Below are 25668 nucleotides of genomic sequence, written 5' to 3'. Positions count from 1 at the left end.
ACCCCGGGCAACAGTGAAGAAGAAGATTGGAACATGTACAAGGTGAGAATTAAAAACTTTAAGCTGACCTGTTTCAGTTCGTCTTCTGTTTTGTCGTTCTGCTTTTAACGTAGGGGATGTTTCTATCCATGCGCTTTTCAGTCTTACTCATATTGTTTAATTGAGTTGAAGTCATTACAGCAATAGGAATTCATTTTTTGAGCTTTAAAAAGGGCATTTGAGGATAGGAAGTACAAGGACACTTCAGAAGATCTAAGCCTCACTAAACTTTTATACTTGTTTAAACACAACTACTAATTATTACTTGCTATTTCATGTTGTTGTAGATCTATAGACTGCCTATAGACCCTATAAATATATAAGTGTGGTTTGAATTCGCAATGAGCGATCACTATACGGTATCCCCGGCAGATGTCAAACATTTGTTTTGATTTATCGACTGGGCCACTGTTTAAGGTTGAAAGATATTCTGGTACATTAAGGCTTATTAAAGTACTACTACTACTAGTTTACAGTGGTTCAGTGATCTTATAAACATATATAATCAGCCCGTTCTGACAGCAGCTTATTGTGGCGCATGCGCGCTCAGGTGCAGTACCACATCAGGCCACTAGATGGAGACAAAATTCAGTTAAATCCTCAAGAGAAACTCAATTAAAATCAAAACTTTTTTTAATGCTGATTTTACCCTCTATTGTGCATGTGCACATAATGCAAGCAGTGTTTATAAAATAATTCCCTTCCCTTACAAATGGGGGGGGGGGGGGACTGCTGCCTGCAATTTTTCACACTCAAATTTAAAAGCTCACCATTCACACATACTGTGGACTAATTGCATAAATTTGGTCTCATTTTTCAGAAAACTGCCTAAGGTAAAATCAGATATAAAGTTTTTAGTTATTTGGGGCTTAGAGCAGCAGTTATCGGCACATTAAAGGGATGTTTGTATTTGATGTCTTACAGAAAAAATTTCAATTTGTGATTCTTTTCAAAATCTTTCGAACGGTGGTATTAGTGCAACAAAACAAACCATACAGTCGCATTTCTGAGAATGAGAGCTTTTATTTGATACATGACCTGTCTATTTAAGTGCTATTTGAAAGACTTTTATATTCATATAACGATAATATTTGGACCCCATTACCTCTTGGTGGCTCTTATTTGCGACACAGATGTTTTCAGGCCTTATTTTGTTATTTTATGTACCTAAATGCAGAAGTAATGGTTATCTTTGAAAAGATCAGATTGTAAGCTTTCAAATGATACCTCATATGCCTAACTTATATATCCGGGGACTTTTAGCGTAAACTTACTTTGCGATGTAGCGCCCCCCTCTGGACACGTTGGCGGGTTATATGTTCAATTAATGCTAAATGGTTAAAGCTAAAGTATGGAACTTTTTCAGTGTTAAAATGTATTCTGTCCCAGCTTAATATGCAGATACAACTATAAGTAAGCTATTCATAGGATAATTTTCTTGAAAACTGTAAACACTGTGTTTCTGTTGTGCAATGAAAATTGCTCTGTTTAAAAGCTTTGGTAGTTTTCAAATTCCTCAACCATATCAGGTTCATTGCTAATAAAGAGCAAAAGCTTCAGTTTTTAATTATTCATGCATTACAATTATTTACTGTAAACCAAAGGCTGGAATCAAACCTTATAAATAGATAGATGAGTAGAAAAAGCATCTAGACAGCTTTCAGCCTATGTAAACTTGAAAATTGGAAGCAAAAGTAGTACAAAAAAGTTCTGCAGAGATGTATATATACATAGAAATAAAAGAAAAAGTAATTCTAATGAAGTATGACCAAAATTATATAAGAAGAAGGCCACTGCATAGTCTGAAACTCTGTATGAAACGTAGTACAGCCCAACAATATGCAAACTGAAATGGAAAATTACATCTTTGTTAATGCAAAAACAACAGCAGAAGTGTGATTTACCAGCTTATCACATGCAACATACACTGGGACAAATATTGAATTAATATTATTAGTCTTATTATTCAGTGAAAGATAAATTTGCACCAACATACTGATTTGGACACATAGCCTTTGACATGAACAACAAAAGATGTAGGAAGCTTTTTCTCCTCTCTTAATTTCCTATCTATGCACAACTTGCTGGTTAGTTGTGTTTTATTATTTGCATTTAGCATTGTTTTTCCCAGACCTATAACACATGTTTGGGTCACGGCCCACCAGTTGAGTCAAAACAGAATTATGTAACTTGTTTATGTCTTTAACCCTTGTCCTAAACATTGGCCATATGTGGGAAAAAAATTATTTGACCAATAGTTTCTGAGGTGTTTCTGTTTTGTGTCAAATTTTATTTGCATGTGTTGACAGTGACAACCAAACTGCCTTCAATAAAGAAGTCGTTGTGAAGTTCTGCAGTGTTGTATGCTACACCTAATGGCTTTTTTTTGGATCAGTAAATTCCATCTGACCGGTTTATTCATGTACTCTGTTTCCATGGTGACGGCACTGCGGATGTTGTGATAGGTTGGAGGGGTAGCAGGAGTGTCAGGTGCTCTGGGATTGTTTTCGGCCTCTGTGCTGGCCGCCAGCGGTGATGAGAAAGCCAGCTCAACTCTGTTGAGTGTAGACGAGGTAATGTGAAACTACTTCTTACAGCCTTATGGGAGAGTCTCAGTATCAAAAACCAAGAAATCATTAAGGACATTATTGTTTTGCATGAAGAAAATGAAGCCTATTTTCAGGACCATTAAGATTTTTTGCATTGTGACATTATTTTCATTTTCACACCCCTCCCCCCAATGCAAAAAATATAATTCTCATTACCAAAGTGCAAAAAAATCTCATTGTCATTACTGTAATGCAGAAACAATAATGCTATATTATTTAAATTGCATGGTATTTATGCATCATGGTAGTATTTATTGTACCGCCTTTAACTGATGCTTAAATTATAAATAAAAAATAATTGTATTGAGACTGAATGATAAAATCTTGTCCGGACAGTAAAAATAACTAGTGTTGACAAGGTAATGTGATAGTTAACTAGTTACAGCCTTTACTGGAAAATCTTACGTTATCTAAAAATCAACAGAAATATATATATATATATATTTGTATTTATGTATATTATGTATAATATATATATATAAATAAAAATAAATACAAATCAATAAATGTGTGTGTGTATATATATATATATACAGGTGCATCTCAATAAATTAGAATGTCGTGGAAAAGTTCATTTATTTCAGTAATTCAACTCAAATTGTGAAACTCGTGTATTAAATAAATTCAGTGCACACAGACTGAAGTAGTTTAAGTCTTTGGTTCTTTTAATTGTGATGATTTTGGCTCACATTTAACAAAAACCCACCAATTCACTATCTCAAAAAATTAGAATACATCATAAGACCAATAAAAAAAAACATTTTTAGTGAATTGTTGGCCTTCAGGAAAGTATGTTCATTTACTGTATATGTACTCAATACTTGGTAGGGGCTCCTTTTGCTTTAATTACTGCCTCAATTCGGCGTGGCATGGAGGTGATCAGTTTGTGGCACTGCTGTGGTGGTATGGAAGCCCAGGTTTCTTTGACAGTGGCCTTCAGCTCATCTGCATTTTTTTGGTCTCTTGTTTCTCATTTTCCTCTTGACAATACCCCATAGATTCTCTATGGGGTTCAGGTCTGGTGAGTTTGCTGGCCAGTCAAGCACACCAACACCATGGTCATTTAACCAACTTTTGGTGCTTTTGGCAGTGTGGGCAGGTGCCAAATCCTGCTGGAAAATGAAATCAGCATCTTTAAAAAGCTGGTCAGCAGAAGGAAGCATGAAGTGCTCCAAAATTTCTTGGTAAACGGGTGCAGTGACTTTGGTTTTCAAAAAACACAATGGACCAACACCAGCAGATGACATTGCACCCCAAATCATCACAGACTGTGGAAACTTAACACTGGACTTCAAGCAACTTGTGCTATGAGCTTCTCCACCCTTCCTCCAGACTCTAGGACCTTGGTTTCCAAATGAAATACAAAACTTGCTCTCATCTGAAAAGAGGACTTTGGACCACTGGGCAACAGTCCAGTTCTTCTTCTCCTTAGCCCAGGTAAGACGCCTCTGACGTTGTCTGTGGTTCAGGAGTGGCTTAACAAGAGGAATACGACAACTGTAGCCAAATTCCTTGCCACGTCTGTGTGTGGTGGCTCTTGATGCCTTGACCCCAGCCTCAGTCCATTCCTTGTGAAGTTCACCCAAATTCTTGAATCAATTTTGCTTGACAATCGTAAGGCTGCGGTTCTCTCGGTTGGTTGTGCATCTTTTTCTTCCACACTTTTTCCTTCCACTCAACTTTCTGTTAACATGCTTGGATACAGCACTCTGTGAACAGTCAGCTTCTTTGGCAATGAATGTTTGTGGCTTACCCTCCTTGTGAAGGGTGTCAATGATTGTCTTCTGGACAACTGTCAGATCAGCAGTCTTCCCCATGATTGTGTAGCCTAGTGAACCAAACTGAGAGACCATTTTGAAGGCTCAGGAAACCTTTGCAGGTGTTTTGAGTTGATTAGCTGATTGGCATGTCACCATATTCTAATTTTTTGAGATAGTGAATTGGTGGGTTTTTGTTAAATGTGAGCCAAAATCATCACAATTAAAAGAACCAAAGACTTAAACTATATATAAAATCAAAATAAATACAAATAAATAAATATATGTGTATATATATATATATATATATATATATATATATATATATATATATATATATATATATAAAATACATTATATATATATATATATATATATATATATATATATATATATATATATATATATATATATATATATTTGTATTTATTTTGTTTTTGCATGAATGTTTTTTTTTTTATTAAGGCTATTTTCTGGACCACAAATATTTTTTGCATTGAGACATTGTTTACATTTTCATCCTCCCAATGCAAAAAAAAATAAAATAATCATTGTCTACTTTAATGCAGAAAAAATCATCCTACATTATTTAAATTGCAAAGGATTTATACAATACGGTAGTGCTTGTTGTACTGCCTTTAATTTATGCTTAAATTAACAATAAAAATCATTGTGTCGAGACAGGATTATAAAATCTTGTCTGGACAGTAAAAATGACCAGTGTTAAAGAGGTAATGTGATAGTTAACTAGATACAGCCTTTACTGGAGAATCTCACAAAATCTAAAAATCAACAGGAAGAAATCATTTATTTAAAAAAAAAAAATTTTTCTATGAAAAAAAAAAAAAACTAAGCCAATTTTCGGGACCACTATTTATTTATTTTTTTGCATTGAGACATTTTTCACATTTTCTTCCCCCCAGTGCAAAAAATAAATAAATAAATAAAAACCTCACTGTCATTACTGTAATGCAGAAACAATAATGCTATATTATTTCAATTGCATGGTATTTATGCATCACGGTACTATTTATTGTACTGCCATTAATTGATGCTTAAATTGTAAATAAAAAATCATTGTATTGAGACTGGATGATAAAATCTTGTCCGGACAGTAAAAATAACTAGTGTTGACAAGGTAATGTGATAGTTAACTAGTTACAGCCTTTACTGGAAAATCACATGAAACTCAAAAGAAATAAATACGATTATTATTATAATTATTATTATTGCATGAAATAAATGAGTCCTATTTTCAGGACCATTAAGATTTTATGCATTTAAAAACATTTTCATCCCACAGATGCAAACAAACAAATCATTCTAATTACTGTAATGCAGAAAAAAATAATGCTACATTATTTAAATGGCAAAGGATTCATGTATAGTATTTGTTGTACTGCCTTTAATTTATGCTAAAATTAACAGTTAAAATCACTGTGTCGAGACTGGAAGATAAAATCTGGTCTGGACAATTACCATTGTTAACGAGTTAATATGATATTTATCTAGTTACAGCCTTTACTGGAGAATCTCACAAAATCTAAGCATCAACAGAAAGAAATGAGAACATTTAATTTATTTAGTTGCATAAAATAAACTGCTTAAATGCTTAAATTGACAGCATTGTTTTTTTTTTTTTTTTTTTCATTATTATTTATAAAAATAACATTAAAAATAATTCAAAACATATTTTTTGTTCTTTTGATTTGGGGTGAAATCTGCAGGTTTAATGAGATTCATCCTTAAAGAGCGTGAATGATTGGTCCTTATAATCAGTAGTGCCAACCAGAGTTTCCAGAGATCTCATGTTAAGTTCATTCTTACAGTAAATCATTTTTACTGTAATACTGAGGCAACATTGCTTTTGCAGCTCTCTCTCTACACAACACCACAGCAGAAGTTCCAGTATGTGGAGCCTGAGAGAGGGCAGGTGGAAGAGGGTGTGGCCACAGTGCGAAGACTGGCAGAGCCTTATGCCACCTGGTGCCAGGTAAAGACTCGAAAGTTTATCATACTCAATCATGCAAGCGGACTCATCTTGTTGCTTTTGTGTACTAATTAACTTTTAACAAGTTCGACTGGTTTAGGGTTGTCTTGGTTCTGAATCTTTAAAGAAAACCTGGTTTACGGTTGGTTTAGGTGAAATAATTTCCATTTTCGGTATTACCTAGTTTGACCTAACAAGCAAGCGAGTTGAGCTGGTAACTGGTAAAGGACATAGAGTTCCTGTATCCAAAACACACCCTTTGATTTGTCTTGTTAATACCTCAGATAATTGTATGGAACATCCTGAGAAATTAGTGCACTAATTATGTCGAGAAGTCACAGTGCAATTATTCTACCTGTCACATTTGTTATAATCTGTCAAATCTGTTTTCACCCTCCCAACAACTGCATGTTGCTTAAGTGATGCACACTGCCGTATACTGTATATGAATGTGTATATGGCAAATGCATCTGCTGCTCTGCATGGCATGTCAGTTTTCGATAATTAAAAAAAAGAATGCTTTTGCAAGCCTCTATAATCATTTGCATAACCAAAATACTGTTCATCATATAATCATTATACGTAATCAGACACAAATAAGGGTGAAGCTCATGAAGATATAAAAACACCCCAAAATTAAAAGAAAAAAAACATTATGAGAATTTACATTTACATGTATTAATTTAGCAGACGCTTTTATAAAAAAGCAACATTCAGAATGAGAAATAAGAAATTTAATAAAAACAATGACTGTAATACAGTGTTTTTATTATTATTTAAATCAGCATTAATTTATGTCTTAGTAGTCCTTAAAATAGACTATTTATAAGTTATTATTTCTTTCTTTTGATTTTGGGACATGTTCTTGACAGGTTTCATGAGATTCATTTACAACACTCATACTGGAGTTTAATTATAATAGAATAATTAAAAAAAAAAGTATCTATAAAGTTTTACACATTAGAATTATAAATGCAATCACTTATTTTGCAAACTGCCAAAGCGGATTACAAAACAGAAAATAGAAAAGCAAATCTAATGATTCTGCAAAAAAATAAAAATAAAAAATGTCTTAAATGTATGGCTTTTAATTTATTAGACACAATAAATTGTTCTTTTGTTCTTTTCTTTAAAAGCTCGTCAAAAAACAGTAAGACAGAGTTGTTTTGGATGTGGTTTTACCAACCACAGACCAGTGTTGGGTGTAATCGGATTACTTTTAGGCCCAAAAAGTCATGTAGCACATTACATTTTAAATTCATGTAATCAGATTACATTTACTGACTTTCAGTGAAATAATTACTTTTAAGTAATTTACTTGAGTTACAAATATTTCTCAAAAATGTTTTATTTATGTGTAATACAGTTGTGAATTCAAATGTTCATTTGTACGTCTGTTTGTGTTTCTGTGACAGCTGAAGTGTGTGCGACAATGAACAAGGAGAAAATAGACATTATTTTGAATTTGTTGAGCGGAAAAACAGTTTAAGAAAGTAACTTAAAAGTACAGTAATTAGTAATGTGATTACTTTTTCAAAGAATTACCAGTAAAGTAATCTGATTATAATTTTAGAGAAGCAGTTTGTAACTTGTAGTGGATTACTTTTTTTGTAACTTACCCAACTCTGTCGCAGACCTTTTCTAACCTCGAACGAAATTTGACTCGTTCCGCGGTTTGTAAAAACAGTAATTACAGTAATGCACTTACAGTGGAAGTCTATGGGTTCATATTGCATTATGATAAATGTTAAAATGCAAACTCTTTTGACTGCCACAAGACTTAAACATTATTCGTGTTAACATAAGACTAGTGTGATAAAATCACTAACTAAACGTAATTATGTAAAGCAAGTTAATACGGTAACTTTCACACAGTATGAGCAAAGATACCAGAAAAGGACTGTTTACATATAAAAAATCCACAGATAGGAATTATGTCTGTAACACACAAAATCCAGAACAGTAGTCCCAACATTAAAAGGATGATTTAGACTTAAGGCCGATTTATACTTCTGCGCTGAACCTACGGCGTAGACTCGACATAGTGGCCAATGCGTTAGTTTGCATATATAGTCCTGTGTCGTTCTCTGATTGCACAGCCAAAATGCTAATTATACATTCATAAATAAACAAAAGCACTGTAATTCGTGGATTTCAAAGTATTTATTCAATTAATGTAGCATTAAAAAATTTTGGTAATCAACAGTAAAGTTGATCTTGTTTTGGACCCGGAACATTCCTTTAGATAATCAAATATGGTTTATAGAGCCATCATATATGTATGTTAGACTGTTTTTGTTTTTCTAATGTTTATGCAGCTCTTTCCCTTTAATTTGTGATTCTGTATATTATGATTAATAATCATTTATCATTCAGTGATGATGTTGTAATGATTTGGTTCCTCCCCGTTGCGGTTCTGATTTTGCCGTTCTGATTGCTGGTGATCTGGTCGTATTCAGCAAACGGCCAGCTCTGCCAAACAGAAAGTTCAGGTACCCATAAGTGCACACACATGCACACACATGCACACACACACACACACACACACATGCACAGATCATCAACACCACTGCTGGCTGCCTCTCGTAGATCTGTGTGTTAGACTTCCTTTGTTCGAAGAGCATATTAGCATACTACTCTTTCTACAGTGTATAGTATGAATACTGTGCATACTTTGTGCATGCCATACACAACAGCACAACAGAGCTCAACTTGACCTGCTTTTTCCATTGTGACAAGCTAATGAAGTAAAAATTTCGGTAATAAATTCTATGAAGACGATATTTATAATGCATTGTAAAGGCATTATTCATAATGTCTCATAATACACCTTATAGCATGTTATAACTTCTCATAAATAATTATAACTACAGTTATAATACATTATAAGACTTTCTGTATTCATAGTTATACTTTAGAGTATAATGCATTATAACACAAGCAACATCCAATTTTACCGCAATAGAAGCTAATAAAGTTAATCGTATAATTGCTGTATAGTGTAAACCAGGGGTACCACCCCCCCAGTGGGCGTTCAAAGGATGCCGGGGGGCACTGAGAGCAAATTAGTAGAAAGGGGGTGTTAGGTTACAAATGAGGGCGTTTATCAGTCAAAAATGCCATTATTTGTTTTATAGAAATCATCTTACATCTAACCATGATAGTGAAGAAGATACATGCTTCCATGTGCTGGGGTAATGGAATGATTTGGGGGGTTGTTCATCAAAAAAAGGTTGAGAACCACTGGTGTAAACAGTCTAAAGGCTTTATGATGTGATCATATTATAAGTGGTCTTTGCCTGCTTTAAGTTAAGTTACAAAAGCAATATCGTCTTATAAACAGCCATAACATAAACTTGTAACATACAAGTCAAACTTATAAGATGCACAAACATTCAAGTTTATTGAATAGAGTCCAGTATAGAATCAATTTGTTATTTTTTTTTATTCTTGGGTGTGTTTACATGTGTGATCAACATACACATTTTTTTGTTCGGAGAATTTCTGATATATTTTAACCTTGTTGTTTTTGTGTAATATCTCAAAATTTACATTAAATGTATTATTTTGTATTTTGTGCATGTGAAATGTATGTATCTTCCAGTATGACTTGTAATGTCTTATAACCACTTAAAATTGTCTTATAGATGTTTATAAGAAGACATTGCTTTTGTCACTTTACTTAAAGCGTTCCTATTATATACAGTTGTGCTCAAAAGTTTACATACCCTGGCAGAAATTGTGAAATTTTGACATTGATTTTGAAAATATGACTGATCATGCAAAAAAACTGTTTTATTTAAGGATAGTGATCATATGAAGCTATTTATTATCACATAGTTGTTTGGCTCTTTTTTAAATCATAATGATAACAGAAATCACCCAAATGGCCCTGATCAAAAGTTTACATACCCTTGAATGTTTGGCCTTGATACAGACACACAAAGTGACACACACAGGTTTAAATGGCAATTAAAGGTTAATTTCCCACACCTGTGGCTTTTTAAATTAGTGTCTTTGTATAAAGAGCCATGGGGAGCAGAAAAGAACTGTCAAAAGACCTGCATAACAAGGTAATGGAACTTTATAAAGATGGAAAAGGATATAAAAAGATATCCAAAGCCTTGAAAATGCCAGTCAGTCCTGTTCAATCACTTATTAAGAAGTGGAAAATTCAGGGATCTCTTGATACCAAGCCAAGGTCAGGTAGACCAAGAAAGGTTTCAGCCACAACTGCCAGAAAAATTGTTTGGGATACAAAGAAAAACCCACAGGTAACCTCAGGAGAAATACAGACTGCTCTGGAAAAAGACGGTGTGGTTGTTTCAAGGAGCACAATACGACGATACTTGAACAAAAATTAGCTGCATGGTCCAGTTGCCAGAAAGAAGCCTTTACTGCGCCAATGCCACAAAAAAGCCTGGTTACAATATGCCCGACAACACCTTGACACGCCTCACAGCTTCTGGCACACTGTAATTTGGAGTGACAAGACCAAAATAGAGCTTTTCGGTCACAACCATAAGCGCTATGTTTGGAGAGGGGTCAACCAGGCCTATAGTGAAAAGAATACCATCCCCACTGTGAAGCATGGTGGTGGTTCACTGATGTTTTGGGGGTGTGTGAGCTCTAAAGGCACGGGGAATCTTGTGAAAATTGATGGCAAGATGAATGCAGCATGTTATCAGAAAATACTGGCAGACAATTTGCATTCTTCTGCACGAAAGCTGCGCATGGGACGCTCTTGGACTTTCCAGCACGACAATGACCCTAAGCACAAGGCCAAGTTGACCCTCCAGTGGTTACAGCAGAAAAAGGTGAAGGTTCTGGAGTGGCCATCACAGTCTCCTGACCTTAATATCATCGAGCCACTCTGGGGAGATCTCAAACGTGTGGTTCATGCAAGATGGCCAAAGACTTTGCATGACCTGGAGGCATTTTGCCAAGACAAATGGGCAGCTATACCACCTGCAAGAATTTGGGGCCTCATAGACAGCTATTACAAAAGACTGCACGCTGTCATTGATGCTAAAGGGGGCAATACACAGTATTAAGAACTAAGGGTATGCATTGTTGCCATGTTTTGTTTTATGATTGTGCCATTCTGTTATAACCTACAGTTGAATATGAATCCCATAAGAAATAAAAGAAATGTGTTTTGCCTGCTTACTCATGTTTTCTTTAGAAATGGTACATATATTACCAATTCTCCAAGGGTATGCAAACTTTTGAGCACAACTGTATATTACACATATATATATATAAATATATATGTATATATTTGATCAGACTGCCAAGAGTTCAGATTTGAGGAAGTTTGAGGAATTACACATGCAATGTAATGAGGTCATGTGACAATAATGTAACATACTACTGCTTGAAATGTTCATTGTTGCATAATGCGTACTATTTCACATATTATTAAATTAAAAACAGTAGGCAATATTCAAAGTGTACTGTGCATAGTGTATTGGAAGTAGTATACTAGTATTCCGTACATAGCCATTGTGTATGCTTGTGTAAATTAGGAACAGATTTCTGATCAGCATTTCATTTCATCACTTAGCATTGCAGTTGCACAGAGGAAGTGTGACAGGCTGGCCTGAATATAAATAGTTTCATTTTGCCTCATTATGCCAAATAATGCCAAATAATGAAATGCAACTAACTATATAATCACGCAGAATTAGGATTGCAAAATAAATAGGCATATCAACTTTTGATGCTTCTCTTATCTTGTCTAGGTCAAAGGTTGTGCTTTGGTAGATGTTTAATTTAGATGTTTGCTAAATTAAGCAGATGTCATCATTGATAAGTTGTGTGGCATGCCTTCATCCTCGAAAACCATGAACAAAGCTATGCAAAGTAAAAGAAAAACAGTTCAGGTTATATTAAATATGAGTTCACTTGTTAGTCTGGCGAATTGGTCCAATTGGCGAGTTGGTCCATTCATAAATGTCATTTTTCCTATTTAGCCTATATTAATGTGTTAATACTTTTGCATATTTTTTGGGCCTATTCATTTCATGGTAACATGAATAAGTTACAGTTTTTTTCAGTTTCAGTTTCAGTTCTTTTTTTTTTATCCCCTTTTCTCCCAATTTGGAATGCCCACTACTTAGTAGGTCCTTTTGGTGGTGCGGTTACTCACCTCAATCCGGGTGGTGGAGAACAAGTCTCAGTTGCCTCCGCTTCTGAGACCGTCAGTCCATGCATCTTATCAAATGGCTCGTTGTGCATGACACCACGGAGACTCACAGCATGTGGAGGCTCATGCTACTCTCTGCGATTCACGCACAACTTACCACACGCCCCATTGAAAGCAAGAACCCCTAATCGCGACCATGAGGAGGTTATCTCATGTGACTCTACCCTCCCTAGCAACCGGCCCAATTTGGTTGCTTAGGAAACCTGGCTGGAGTCACTCAGCACACCCTGGATTCGAACTCGCAACTCCAGGGGTGGTAGTCAGCATCAATACTCGCTGAGCTACCCAGGCCCCTATTACAGTTATATGTTAAACAATTGTATTACTGTGTTGGGTTGCTACTTGCTGTCCAATGTAAAATCTGGATCCTGAAGCAAAACCATTTAAGAAACATTGATCTAAAGAATACACACTCATTGTTTCATGGTATTACATTTTTTGTCTGGAATTAAAGCAGAGTGTTCTGTAAAGTCAAACTCTAAAACGGAGAAAGGCAGAGGGCCTGGATGTAATGCTACAGAGCATTTTGTTGTAGTGTAGTCTGTTCCCTGTTTTGTGCTGTTGTGTAATATGTTCTTATGTGTAGTGTTCTCCTGATGACTATTGCTTTTAGTAGCATGGATCTCTCTAAAAAGACCACTGATGGTAAAGTGTGTAGGAACAACAAATGAGAAATGTTATGAAATATCATATCGACATTAAATATGTCCTCACTGTTCCATGAATCAGCATTTTATTTGACATACATGACACAGAGAGGATGCAGGGCACACTGACCCACCATTAAAAGCAGAACATCTTATACAAATATTAAAACAGAAGCTCTTTATAAGTATTATTACTCAATTATATATATATATATAATATATATGAAGCTGATGAGCACACTAGGGAGAATTTGTTATATATATATATATATATATATATAAAAATTTCTCCCTAGTGTGCTCATCAGCTTCACAACATTTTTCTAGAACTATCCATTATAGAGCTTTGGTCACATAATCGACACCAGACAAACATGTTTTTTATGAGGGTAGCAATATTTGACCCCATTTTCTGGGGCATTTTAACCTTTATAAGGGTGTTTTTAATGGGTGCCATCCATTTATGTCAAATACATAAAATAATAATAATAATAATAATTTACAAACCGAACAATTGCAGATTCTACCTTCAAAATTAAAACAACATCAAATACAAAAGTACCTGTAAATAATGCACGAGTTTTAAATAATTGACCAGTCTGTGTTTGAACAGGGGTTTTTAAGGGGGGTGCGAGGGGTGCCGCACATTCTGAAATAATTTGATAAATCAAGATTATTTTTTATTTTATTGACAGCCATAGTAATAAATAAAAATAATTTGGCATATAATTTAATATTATATTTATAAAAAAAAGCATATTTGTAAGAAAAAAGGGTTGTAATTCACTATTTCTTTGTAATGCTGCTTTGAAACAATCATTTTTGTTTTATTGTATACTTTTTAAAATGGATTTATTTAGCACTTTTCACAATAAATCTGAAATATTTAAAATAAATATTATTTTTATTATATTATTTTTAAAATGGAATTGAATATGTTTCACTTCAGGGGTTTTTACATATAAAATTACTTCAACATAGAAAAAGATACTCTGTCAGTTTAAGAATAGTTCACGCAAAATTAACAATTCTTTCATAATTTACTCAACCTCGTGCCATCCCAGATGTGTATGACTTATGCTGAAAACATAAAAGCATTTCTCAGCTCTCTAGGTCCATACAATGCAAGTGAATGGTGACCAAAATTTTGAAGCTCCAAAAGCACATAAAGGCAGCATAAAAGTAATCCAAATGACTTTAGTGGTTAAATCCATGTCTTCAGAAGAAATATGATAGGTGTGGGTGTCCTTTTTTATTACCAATCTCCACTTTCGGATTCTTTTTCTTTTGTTTTTGGCATTTCACATTCTTCATGCATATCGCCACCTCCTGGGCAAGGAGGAGAAAAGTTAACCTAATAACCTAAATATTGATCTGTTTCTCACCCACACCTAATATATTGCTTCTGAAGATATAGATTTAACCACTAAATTCTTATGGATTACTTTTATGCTGCCTTTATGTGCATTTTGGAGCTTCAAAATGTTGATACCCATTCACCTACAGAGGACCTACAGAGCTGAAATAATCTTCTGAAAATCTTCATTTTTAACCTGTCACTTTGACGTCTGTGGTCATAAAGTCATTTGAGAGATTGGTGCTGGCCCACCTGAAGAACATCACTGAACCCTTTCTGGATCCCCTTCAATTTGCTTATCGAGCAAACAGGTCTGTGGATGATGCAGTCAACATGGGACTGCATTACATATTTCAACATCTAGACAGACCAGGGACATATTCAAGGATACTATTTGTTGACTTCAATTCGGCTTTTAACAACATCAACCCCACTATCCTATGGACTAAATTAACCCAGCTCTCTGTTCCTGCCTCTATCTGTCAGTGGATCACCAGATTTCTGACAGACAGGCAGCAGCTAGTGAGAATGGGGAAATTCACCTCCAGCACATGTACAATCAGCACTGGTGACCCCCAGGGATGTGTGCTCTCCCCACTACTCTTCTCCCTCTACACCAATGACTGCATCGCCAAGGACCCCTCTGTCAAGCTCCTGAAGTTTGCAGATTACACTACAGTCATCGGCCTCATCCAAGATGACAATGAGTCTGCATACAGAAGGGAGGTTGAACAGCTGGCCAGCTGGTGCAATCAAAACAACCTGGAGCTGAACACGCTGAAAACAGTGGAGATGATAGTGGACTTTAGGAGGAACACCCCAACACTGACCCCCTTCACCATTCTAAACAGCACTGTGGCAGAAGTGGAGTCATTCAGGTTCCTGGGCACTACCATCTCACAGGACCTGAAGTGGGAAACCCACATTGTGAAAAAGGCCCAGCAGAGGTTGTACTTCCTTCTCCAGTTGAGGAAGTTCAACCTGCCACAGGCGCTGCTGATACAGTTCTACTCAGCAGTCATTGAATCTGTCCTCTGCACTTCAATAACTGTCTGGTTTGGTTCAGCTACGAAATCAGACATCAGAAGACTACAAAGGACAGTTCGGACTGCTGAGAGGATTATTGGCGCTCCCCTACCCACACTGCTTGAGTGATGAAAAGGGCTGGTAAAATCACTCTTGACCCCATTCACCCAGCACGCTTCCTCTTCAAACTGTTGCCCCCTGGCTGGCGCTACAGAGCGCTGAGCACCAGAACCGTCAGGCACAGGAACAGTTTTTTCCCTTAGGCTATCCACCTCATGAACAGTTAAAACTGCCCCTAAATACTTTCCTTTGGTCTATACAACCATGTGCAATATATCGTCCATCCATTCCTACTTATATCCATATTTCATTTATATTCTTTAACATATCCTACCTCTTCTCCAATACATTACATCACCTGCGCATAACTATATATCTCTATAGAAAATATTCAAACAACATCACTGCTCTATTGTATATTTCTCTTTCTTTATCTGTTATATCTTATTTTTTTATTTTTATATCACTATATGTATATATGTTTAAATGTATATGTTTGTATGTACAGTATGTATATATGTTTGCATTCTCTTTGCACTGTAAGCTCCTGTCACCATGACAAATTCCTTGTGTGTGTGTAAGCATACTTGGCAATAAAGCTCATTCTGATTCAGATTTTTGGGTGAACTATCCCTCTTTAATAAGAAGTAAATATTTTCAAGATAATATTTTAACAATTTCTTTTTGCTTTAGTGCAATGACAATAAAAAAGCCAACTATTTAATTTAGCAAACAAGAAGTCTTTATAATGTCACGTACTATTTTTCTCACACAGGGGATCGCATTGAATTCGGGGAGTCATTAGCATCAAAAAGTTTGAAAACCCCTGTGTTATACAGCTTTCTACTGTCGACTGCCACAATAGATTTTAATGCAATCAGTTTTGAAGTTACTGGGAGTGTTTTCTTCACATTCAATGTATTCAGAGCTTATATTACTTTTTTTTTTCTTTAAAAATTCCCTTATATTATCTACACATTCAACAACACTCGCCTCTAAAGGAGGGTATACAGATAGCTACAGTTCACTACAGTGTCTGCAGAGGCATGAAACCCAAAACTAAACAGCTTAAAATAAAATATAATGAAATAAATCAAATGCTCAATAACAAAAAATTAGAGGAATGCGCTTATGGGGGCATTTTTTTGTCTCTACATTTTAAATGTCTGAATGTCCGAGGAATTTTTGCCCTATATCGCTATCATTATCTCTAGCATGGATTATGTGTTTATTACTGCTGATAAAGATTTGTTCAGGAAGTACTTTTGTAATGCATCAATATCTTAAGGAGCTAATCTATGTTATAAACCTATATGCTATAAAGTCCACTATAAACCTTTGGACTTTGCAGGGGTTCAAATGGTTTGTTCACCTTACAATTATAATTCTGTCATCATGTCTGTCAAAACCCGTTTGACTTTCTTCTGTGCAACATAAAAGGAGAAATTTAGCAGAATTATCACTCTTTTCTACACAATAAAAGCATACAGCTTTTATATGACTTCAGAAGACTTGGAATATAGAGCACAAGTCATATGTACTTCTTTTATGACAGTCACTGTCTGCTTTCATTGTATGGAAAAGAGCAGCGTGAACATTCTGCTAAACATCTCCTTTTGTGTTCCGCAGAAGAAAGAAAATAAAACAGGTTTCGAACAACATGAGTGTGAGTAAATGATGTCAGAATTTTGGGGCTAACTTTTACTTTACAGAAATGAAACTTTCTACTTTTTACAAGAAATGAAACCAACTCCTTCATTGTTTGTTCTCCTTTTGGCATTTTCTTGTGACATTGAATCTCATGAAGCTCAAAAAGCATTTTGACCCCTTGATTCTGAAAAGTGAATGTAACATTGTAAAAAGTAACATTCTTTTCTTGTGTTGACATCGCAACCCAGGGTGTCTATGGAGCAGTGAAACCCAAGGTCGACAGTACTGTGCAGTTTGGGCAAAGTAAGAAAACACTTACTCACACATGTGGATACAAAGGAAACATGCACAGAATTGTCTGTCATATGAGTGTTAAGCTCTGTAGTAAATGTACATGGCTGTTTCTAAAGTGACATTATGCAATAACATGCCTTAAATGTAGTGATTCTTTTGCGCTGTGATTCAGACAGTTATGCTTACCTGAAGAACCCTCCACCTGAGTTCTACCCCAGAGCTGGAGTCATTGGCTTTGCTGGGATCCTTGGCCTTTTCCTTGGACGAGGTATTAAATGTTTTAAAAGGGATAGTTAACCCAAACATTTAAATTCTGTTGTCATTTACTCACCCTCATGTTGTGGTTTAGAACAATAAATCATATTATGATGACAGAATTTTCATTTTTGGGCAAACTATCTTTTAATTGCATCTTCTGTAGCACTGGGACCTGGATTTTATTATCAGAGTGATTATTTGCACCCAAGTCCAAATATCACTGGCCAACAGTGCAAGATCGGTGAGATCAACCTACCAATGGATTACTTATAGCTGTCTACCCACATTCAGTTGGGATTGGAGGATTTTTTTTTTTAAAAGTTAAGAAATTACACACTTCACCTTAAAGTAGTAGGCCGTAATAGCTTTGCATGTACTGTACATTAACAGCATTTTAATGCAACTTAATGTATTAAAAAATAATAATGATAAAAAAAGTTTTAAGGCATTTTTGGTGAGGCTAATGTTAGCTTTAGCATAGTTATTATTAGCTAGATAATGAACCCTGGTAGTAATGCTGACTAGCTGTTTTTGATAAATGGGTCAATGATGACGATGCCCTTTTTTTTTTTTTTTTTTTGCCTGGAACTGTTATCAGATATTCACACAAACAATTACTTGAATGCACCTCTACTATGATATGAGTTCAAAGTCATTTTGGTATTATTTCTGGGGCTTAAAGTAAAAAATGTCAGTAGACCAAAAAAAAAAAAAAAAAAAAGTCTCATTAACCCTTTAAGCTCGGCTTGGCCTACAGAGAAAATAAAATTATCAAAATATTAATAACTACAGTCTTGACCAACACAAAATAGTTAGCGTTTTAAAACTTAGAAGCTCTAATTTGCAATGCATGCAGGCATTATGACCAAAGCTGAACAGCTGCTTTGAAATTTGCAGACAAATCAGAAGTGTTTCATTTTGATAATTTATTAAAAACATTGCACTGAACATATTATTGTAATCTGTAAAAACATCAAACTGATCAGATAGCCATGTGTCACGTTTTGTTGAAAAGCTCCCAAAGAGTAGAATACAACCAGCCTATTGTTTTTACTTACAGACAAAAATATAGTGAGTAATAGCTATGTTTATGTCTTTGACATACATGTTACATATAAACAGGTGTTACTTGTAAGCCGAATTTTCGCTTATAAATCCATGAAAAATAAACAGAACATAAAATATCACAAACCATTACTTATGAGGGGATTCCCATTAAAACGAGCCCATACACAACGTAATCGGATGCATAGATCAGTAAATAATCCACACGAAGCACAATGTGCACATAGCACATAATGTGCTATCTGGCTAAACACACGTTAGCTTTCCTGGATCTGATGACTTCAGATGACTAATCAGATTAGAATTCAGATTGCTGAAACCAGAGGTGGAAGTCATCCAAATATGGGCAGAGAGGATCGTTCACTCTAATTACATATGGCCACCAGGAGATGGCGCCAAGTACATGAATCAGACTCAATGATGCCTCAAATGACACAGAATGGAACTGAATGAGATTTTGTTACTTATGCCTGCATGCTTGGAGAGAGAGCAAACCTTAAGTTATTATTGTATTTGCATGTGCAGTTAGATCTTATGTACAATCATTATGTTTTATTTGTTTGGAGAGGCTTTTGGAGACTTGGAGATTTTTTGGACACTAGGATAAATTATTTTTGTAATGCTATGACTTTTGATTGCACAACATTTTACTCAGTTACGTGTGACATGATTGGGAACAAAACAAAATATGTTTGTCGGAGCTACCTTATTTGCACCTTGAGATATATAATGTCAAATCAGGAAAAAAAAAAAAGTACATTTTTGGCTCAAGTTTTTTGTGATTTTTCAGCAGTTTCTACAATTTTTTTTAACGTTTTCTTTATACCAAATAATTGACCTTCTTTGGTTTGGCAGTAGAGTTATAAGCCTTTAATTTTGGGCATGCCACTGAAACAGGAAATCTTTAAAAACACCTTCAGAGCTTAAGGGTTAAAAGCAGAAATCCTTGAAATAAAATGCTGGAATAATCTTATATTATTATTTATTTAAAATACTAAATTTTTTTTTTAAATATTTATATATTTGATTTAATATTTGGGAAAATAAATTTGTCCACCATATCAAAGTCTGGTGGTGTAACCAACATGTAGGTCACCATTCTGTTGTCATGTGCCAAATAACCCATAAAACAGAGAGACCCTCATGACGGTTTTTAAAATATATCACATATTTTGCCATTTTTAGGAAAAGGCACATTTTGTTCAGGTCAAATGGTGTAACACTGAGAAAACTTCTTGATATTAAGAAATATATTTTTACCTTGAAATATTAGTAAGTTGTGCAAGGTAAGTATTTTAACATTTTACTTGATGGTTACACCACTTGACATTTTTAAAGTCATTAAATAATTGTTTTTTTTTGTTTGTTTGTTTGTTTGTTTTTTCTGTAGAAAATTCTATAAATGTTTAAAAAAATCTGAAACCAACATGGACAAAAAGATTACATTTATACACAAATGTGTTTTAAAAGATTTCACATTTTTATCACCTCTGACAACCTTATATATGAATGACGTAAATGTGGGGTGAAAATAGTAAACTTATACATAACTATTTACCATTTACACTGATGCAAAAAAAATTAAAAAACAAAATACTGAATACATGTGATGTAAATAGTATAATTTTTAACACTAGGGGCATATAGCATCTGCTTTCTAGTAATGTTTTGTGTGATTTGCATTATGCTGTATGGAATCTGACAGTGACACATTATTATTACAAATGCTTGGTGAATTTGTAGGTTTTTTAAGGGTTTTTGAACATTTCTGTAGGTTCTAGGCTGAAGAAACTGATCTACCCAACCACACTAATGGCTGTTGGTGCTTCTATGTACTATCCAAAAGAGGCTGTTACCATCGCAAAGGTAGGTGTGTCCGTGTTTGCTCGAGTTCCTGTGTGCCTTGTATTTTTACTGGCTGTAGGACTGTTCGATGTTATCATTTTGTACCAATTTCACTCCTGCTGAGACAGGTCTCAAAATGAGCGGAGGAAAAGGGTGAGGCAGATCTGAAACTTTCCACCACATCAGCTCAGTTTAAAAACAGCAAATGAAACACATTCCTAACAACTCCCAAGGACAGAAAATCAACCTCTCATGAACAGTTTTATTATCAGACATTTGTCTGTTTTGATTGCAACCGATATGGACTCAACAGTGGAAAGTCATTGGCACCTCTCGTGCTATCTCTCACTGTCATATGTGTCCTGCTGATTGAAATCCTGTCAACACATCATTAAAAAAACAAGTGGTTTTAGATTAGAGTCTCTAAAGGGCAGTTTCAATGCTGTATGTCCCCGTCCTGTTAGATATGCTGATGGACATGTCCTGTAAAGCATGAGGGGGTCTTTGATTAACAGCCCAAAATAGTCTCAGAATTAGGCCGTTGTCACGCTTAGTTTGAATGCTTGATCCAAACGTGAGTTCAATTCTACACTCCTAAGGCAATTTATTTGGTCACTGCTCCAATGAGAAATGCGTTACTATAATAAGTGCAACTGGGAACATGCAAAGATCTAAATGATCCATCATCAATAGGACGATACTATGGATTTAGTTCAGATTGCTTTCATAGCAAGCTTTTCAAGCTTCTATGGAAAAACTGAAGCCAATCAAACTGAAATTAAATGGACTCAGGTCTGCGCCAAAAGCCGCAGTGTGAGAGCACCTTTAAGTGACTGGAAGTCTCTAATTTTCAATTAAGAGTTGGTGATTTCTAGTGCTATCACTGGCAATGCATTGTAGGCATATCCTCTAATGCGACAAAGCTGAGAAAAGATTAACTTTAAATTGATGCATCAAATCTCCGGCAAGAAACTGTACTGTAGTGGACGAGAGTGTCGTAAAGATGGAGAAGTTTGTGTGAGCTGTTATACTGTTCTATATGATTTGTCTCGGCCCACATACAGGAATTAAATAATGTTGCGTGGAAAACGATGTCAGAAATTGTCTGCATTTTAAGTGACTTTGATTTATACATTCATAATCATTTATTTTGTACATGATATCGCTTTCCCCTCCAGAATGTGAATTTTTAGTGGCAGGACAAACTGATTCTTTGTCAACGTAGAATGACATACACGGCAAAAACGTTTTTTTTTTTACCAAGTATTTTTGTCTTGTTTTCCGGTAAAAATATCTAAGCATCCTTAAAACATTTATTTATTTTTTTCTCCCATTTTCTCCCCAATTTGGAATGGCCAATTCCCAATGCACTCTTAAGTCCTCGTGGTGGCGTAGTGACTCGCCTCAATCCGGGTGGTGGAGGACAAATCTCAGTTGCCTCTGTGTCTGAGACCACCAATCCACGCATCTTATCACGTGGCTTGTTGAGCGCGTTACCGCGGAAACATAGTGCGTGTGGAGGCTTCACGCTATTCTTCGTGGCATCCACGCACAACTCACCACGCGCCCCACTGAGAGCGAGAACCACATTATAGCGACCACGAGGAGGTTACCCCATGTGACTCTACCCTCCCTAGCAACCGGGCCAATTTGGTTGCCTAGGAGACCTGGCTGGAGTCACTCAGCACGCCCTGGGATTCGAACTCGTGACTCCAGGGGTGGTGGTCGGAGTCTTTTTACTTGCTGAGCTTCCCAGGCCCCTAGCATCCTTAAAACTCATTTTCCGAATCAAGTTTATTATTTCTTTCACCATTGGCAAATAGTCTTTTCTTTTTATAAGCATAGACGTTATTAAATTTTGTTCGATTTCGCTGAAAACAAGACTTAATATCTTGTGTCATTTTGCTTCTCAAGTGTATTTATCTTGTTTGAAGAATGCTTAGATATTTTACTTAAAAACAAGACAAAAAATACTATAATTTAGACATTTTTTGGCCAAACATCCCATTTGTGATTGTATTGTCAAAAGCTATGTTTTGGTTCTGGAAGTAAAAATCTCATTCATTTTCTCCAAAGGTAAATTGATTTTTAACGATACCGTGAGCTCTGAGGTTGTTAATCGATGGTATATTCTTCTGTTGAAGCCATTAATCTGTGTTATTTCAACTTTATTGTTTAAAAATCGTGTATAATAGCGGTATTCCTGGTGAAGAACTACACTAGCTGTGAAACTGAAAAGAAACAATACACACCAATCATAGAATTGTGGCGAACAAAGCATGCCAAAAGAGCTCAACCGAGACGGTCTCCCTGTACTCTCAAACTAGAGGTCAGCTGATAGTGGATTTTGCTGATACGATAACTAAGGTGGTCGAATATATATATATATATATATATATATATATATATATCACCATTATTCACAAGAAAGTTTGAGACACGATGTATCTGCCACGGGGCACGTTTCTATAAAGTCTACTTTTTCTTTGCATGCTCTTACTTCAGTTAGAACACTTGTTGATTTATCTAATCACAATAACAAAATATGTATTGAAGTGAGGATAAAAATATGGATGAATATAATCAATTACGAAAGATTTAGATATAACAAATCCCCAGGGGCCTGGGTAACTCAGCGAGTATTTACGCTGATTATCACCCCTGGAGTCACAAGTTCGAATCCAGGGTGTGTTGAGTGACTCCAGCCAGGTCTCCTAAGCAACCAAATTGGCCCGGTTGCTAGGGAGGGTGGAGTCACATGGGGTAACCTCCTTGTGGTCGCTATAATGTGGTTCTCGCTCTCGGTGGGGTGTGTGGTGAGTTGTGCGTGGATCCCGCGGAGAACAGTGTGAAGCCTCCACATGTGCCACGTCTCCATGGTAACGCGCTCAACAAGCCACGTGATAAAATGTGCGGATTGGCGGTCTCAGACGCGGAGGCAACTGAGAGTCGTCCTCCGCCACCCAGAATGAAGCAAGTCACTACGTCACCACGAGGACTTAGAGCGCATTGGGAATTGGCCATTCCAAATTGGGGAGAAAAAGGGGAGAATATAAATAAATAAATGATATATCAAATCCCCACAAGGTGTCAGTGATTGTTATTTTGTAGAAAAAAAAATAAAAATATATCTGCATAGATTTTTGCAGATAACCTGGAGTTCTAAAAGCAACAATAGGCCCCGATTAATCTGTTAAACCGATATATCGGTCTACTTTTATCTCAAACTACTAATATATGTGCAAATATCTGAATATTTAGCATTAAAATAAAAATACATTAACTATAAATAAATAGTTTAAAATTTTTCATAATTTTTAATTCCATTATGTCATTCACAATGCTTTATGGGATTGTAGTTCGTACCCTCATTACACAGTCTTGTACCTTCATCTTTTTGTTCGATTTTCAAATCATTTTTTAAAATCAGGTAAAACCAAAGTTTGTTGCAATTCACATTGAAACTGGTTGGTTTGGTTCGTGGCTTAGAACTCTTATGAAGGATTTGATGAAATCCCTATGGAAGAAATGAATGGGAAAATACATCCAGAACCAGGATGGCTTCACGGCCAACGTCCCACAACCAACAGCTTCTAGGCGACTTGCAGCCATAAAATCATCAGACTAAGATGACCTTTTCTAACCTTTCCACCCTACAGAAAACAGGAGACGGCATGTACGACTGGACACTTCAGGCTTATGTTGCCATAGAAAATCTTATCAAAGACAAACCCGCCTCAAAGAAGGTTCAACAGAAGGTTAGTTTGTCTCATCCAAACCCGAAAACATTCTCCTTAGTGCAGACAAACGCTACAGATGGTGTTATGTTCAGGAACACCCTTAACTTCCATTTTGTTTGCTGTTTTAATAGTCTGATCAAGCAGAGAAGAGTTCTAGTGGAGAGACCAAAGCTTAGGTACAAAACAACAAACACAACACATGTGCACATGATGAATAAACAACATTTATCTACTCATAACAAGCCCTTTTATCCCACTCATGAATGAATGCATTATTGCTAACCGTAAATGCATCTTCAAACAGTAGCCCCAAAAAAGTATTTGCACACTTAAGTCACACTTACAAATTTGTGAATGTCTTAAAATATCAAAGCGAGTGTCAACAACAAACACATGCTAGAGCTTTTCTCAGAACTAACTTGTTCCACTAACAAAGTATTTAAATACTTTTTGTCTTCATTTTGAACACTATATTATTTTATCTCTTCAAACCAAGAAAAATGTGCTTTTACATAATATTTTGTTATAAAGTCCCCAAGTATCAGATTAATTATACATGCTCAAACAATATCTTTATTAGTTCACAGTATTCAGTTTGTATTTTCTTGGAAATCGTCAAGTCTATCTGTTGCGCTGCTGTTTGTTTATAGATGCATCACCTCTCGGGTCTTTTCAATGGTCATGTGTGTTTTGGCCAGGCAAATACAGGATCTCCGTCCTTCAATCAACCTTCACAACCTGCTTTTGCACTAGCTACTTCCTCTTTCATCTGTCAATCATAAGAGAGGGGTTAGTGGTCTGGAAAGTTTTGAACTTGAAAAAAAAGGAACTGCTGCGATTGTATCGAAAATGCACTTGTGTACCAAAATAAATATTATATTCCATGTGATGGTTTGATTTTTGACTGCGATTAGAAAATCTATACTGTATATAGTGTCAGTAAGTAGTGTTAACTTTATAATCAGTGTTGGTGTGTTAATGTCAGCACTAATTTTAAGTCTGACACACTTTTAACTTCCTTTCCCTGGCATTTTTAGAAATGCAACTACGGCAGTTAAACAACATCTGAACCAGATTTTTTCTAGAATTAGAGATTCACTGGAAGTTTTCAGAAGAGTGATGT

At 35.6% G+C, this 25668-nt stretch overlaps 1 protein-coding gene across 3 annotated transcripts; it reads left to right on the top strand.

Annotated features, from left to right (window-relative positions):
• LOC127423659 (MICOS complex subunit MIC26-like) lies at positions 1–25429 on the top strand. 3 transcript variants are annotated; one of them, XM_051668178.1, is made up of 10 exons: positions 1–42; positions 2505–2612; positions 6279–6398; positions 8855–8887; positions 17592–17646; positions 17810–17905; positions 20735–20826; positions 24465–24563; positions 24677–24721; positions 25244–25429. In XM_051668178.1, the coding sequence occupies exons 1-9, from the start codon at positions 34–36 to the stop codon at positions 24719–24721; spliced, it is 657 nt and encodes a 218-aa protein (XP_051524138.1). In that variant the 5' UTR covers positions 1–33; the 3' UTR covers positions 25244–25429. The 3 variants fall into 3 exon arrangements, with proteins under 3 accessions (XP_051524138.1, XP_051524130.1, XP_051524146.1); XM_051668170.1 differs by having other exon boundaries at positions 25196–25429; XM_051668186.1 differs by lacking the exon at positions 8855–8887 and having other exon boundaries at positions 25196–25429.
• Positions 25430–25668: the final 239 nt, after the last annotated feature.

The sequence above is a fragment of the Myxocyprinus asiaticus genome, chromosome 3, assembly GCF_019703515.2.
Source record: "Myxocyprinus asiaticus isolate MX2 ecotype Aquarium Trade chromosome 3, UBuf_Myxa_2, whole genome shotgun sequence".
In the NCBI taxonomy this organism is placed as follows: domain Eukaryota; kingdom Metazoa; phylum Chordata; class Actinopteri; order Cypriniformes; family Catostomidae; genus Myxocyprinus; species Myxocyprinus asiaticus.
Note: the sequence above shows the minus strand (reverse complement) of the source record. Positions and strands in the feature narration are given on the sequence as shown.

Excerpts from the sequence above, each read along its gene's own strand:
- LOC127423659 (XM_051668178.1), top strand. Across the intron at positions 2,613-6,278 it reads CTCTGTTGAGTGTAGACGAG|CTCTCTCTCTACACAACACC; the intron begins GTAATGTGAAAC and ends TTGCTTTTGCAG. Across the intron at positions 6,399-8,854 it reads CTTATGCCACCTGGTGCCAG|CAAACGGCCAGCTCTGCCAA; the intron begins GTAAAGACTCGA and ends GGTCGTATTCAG.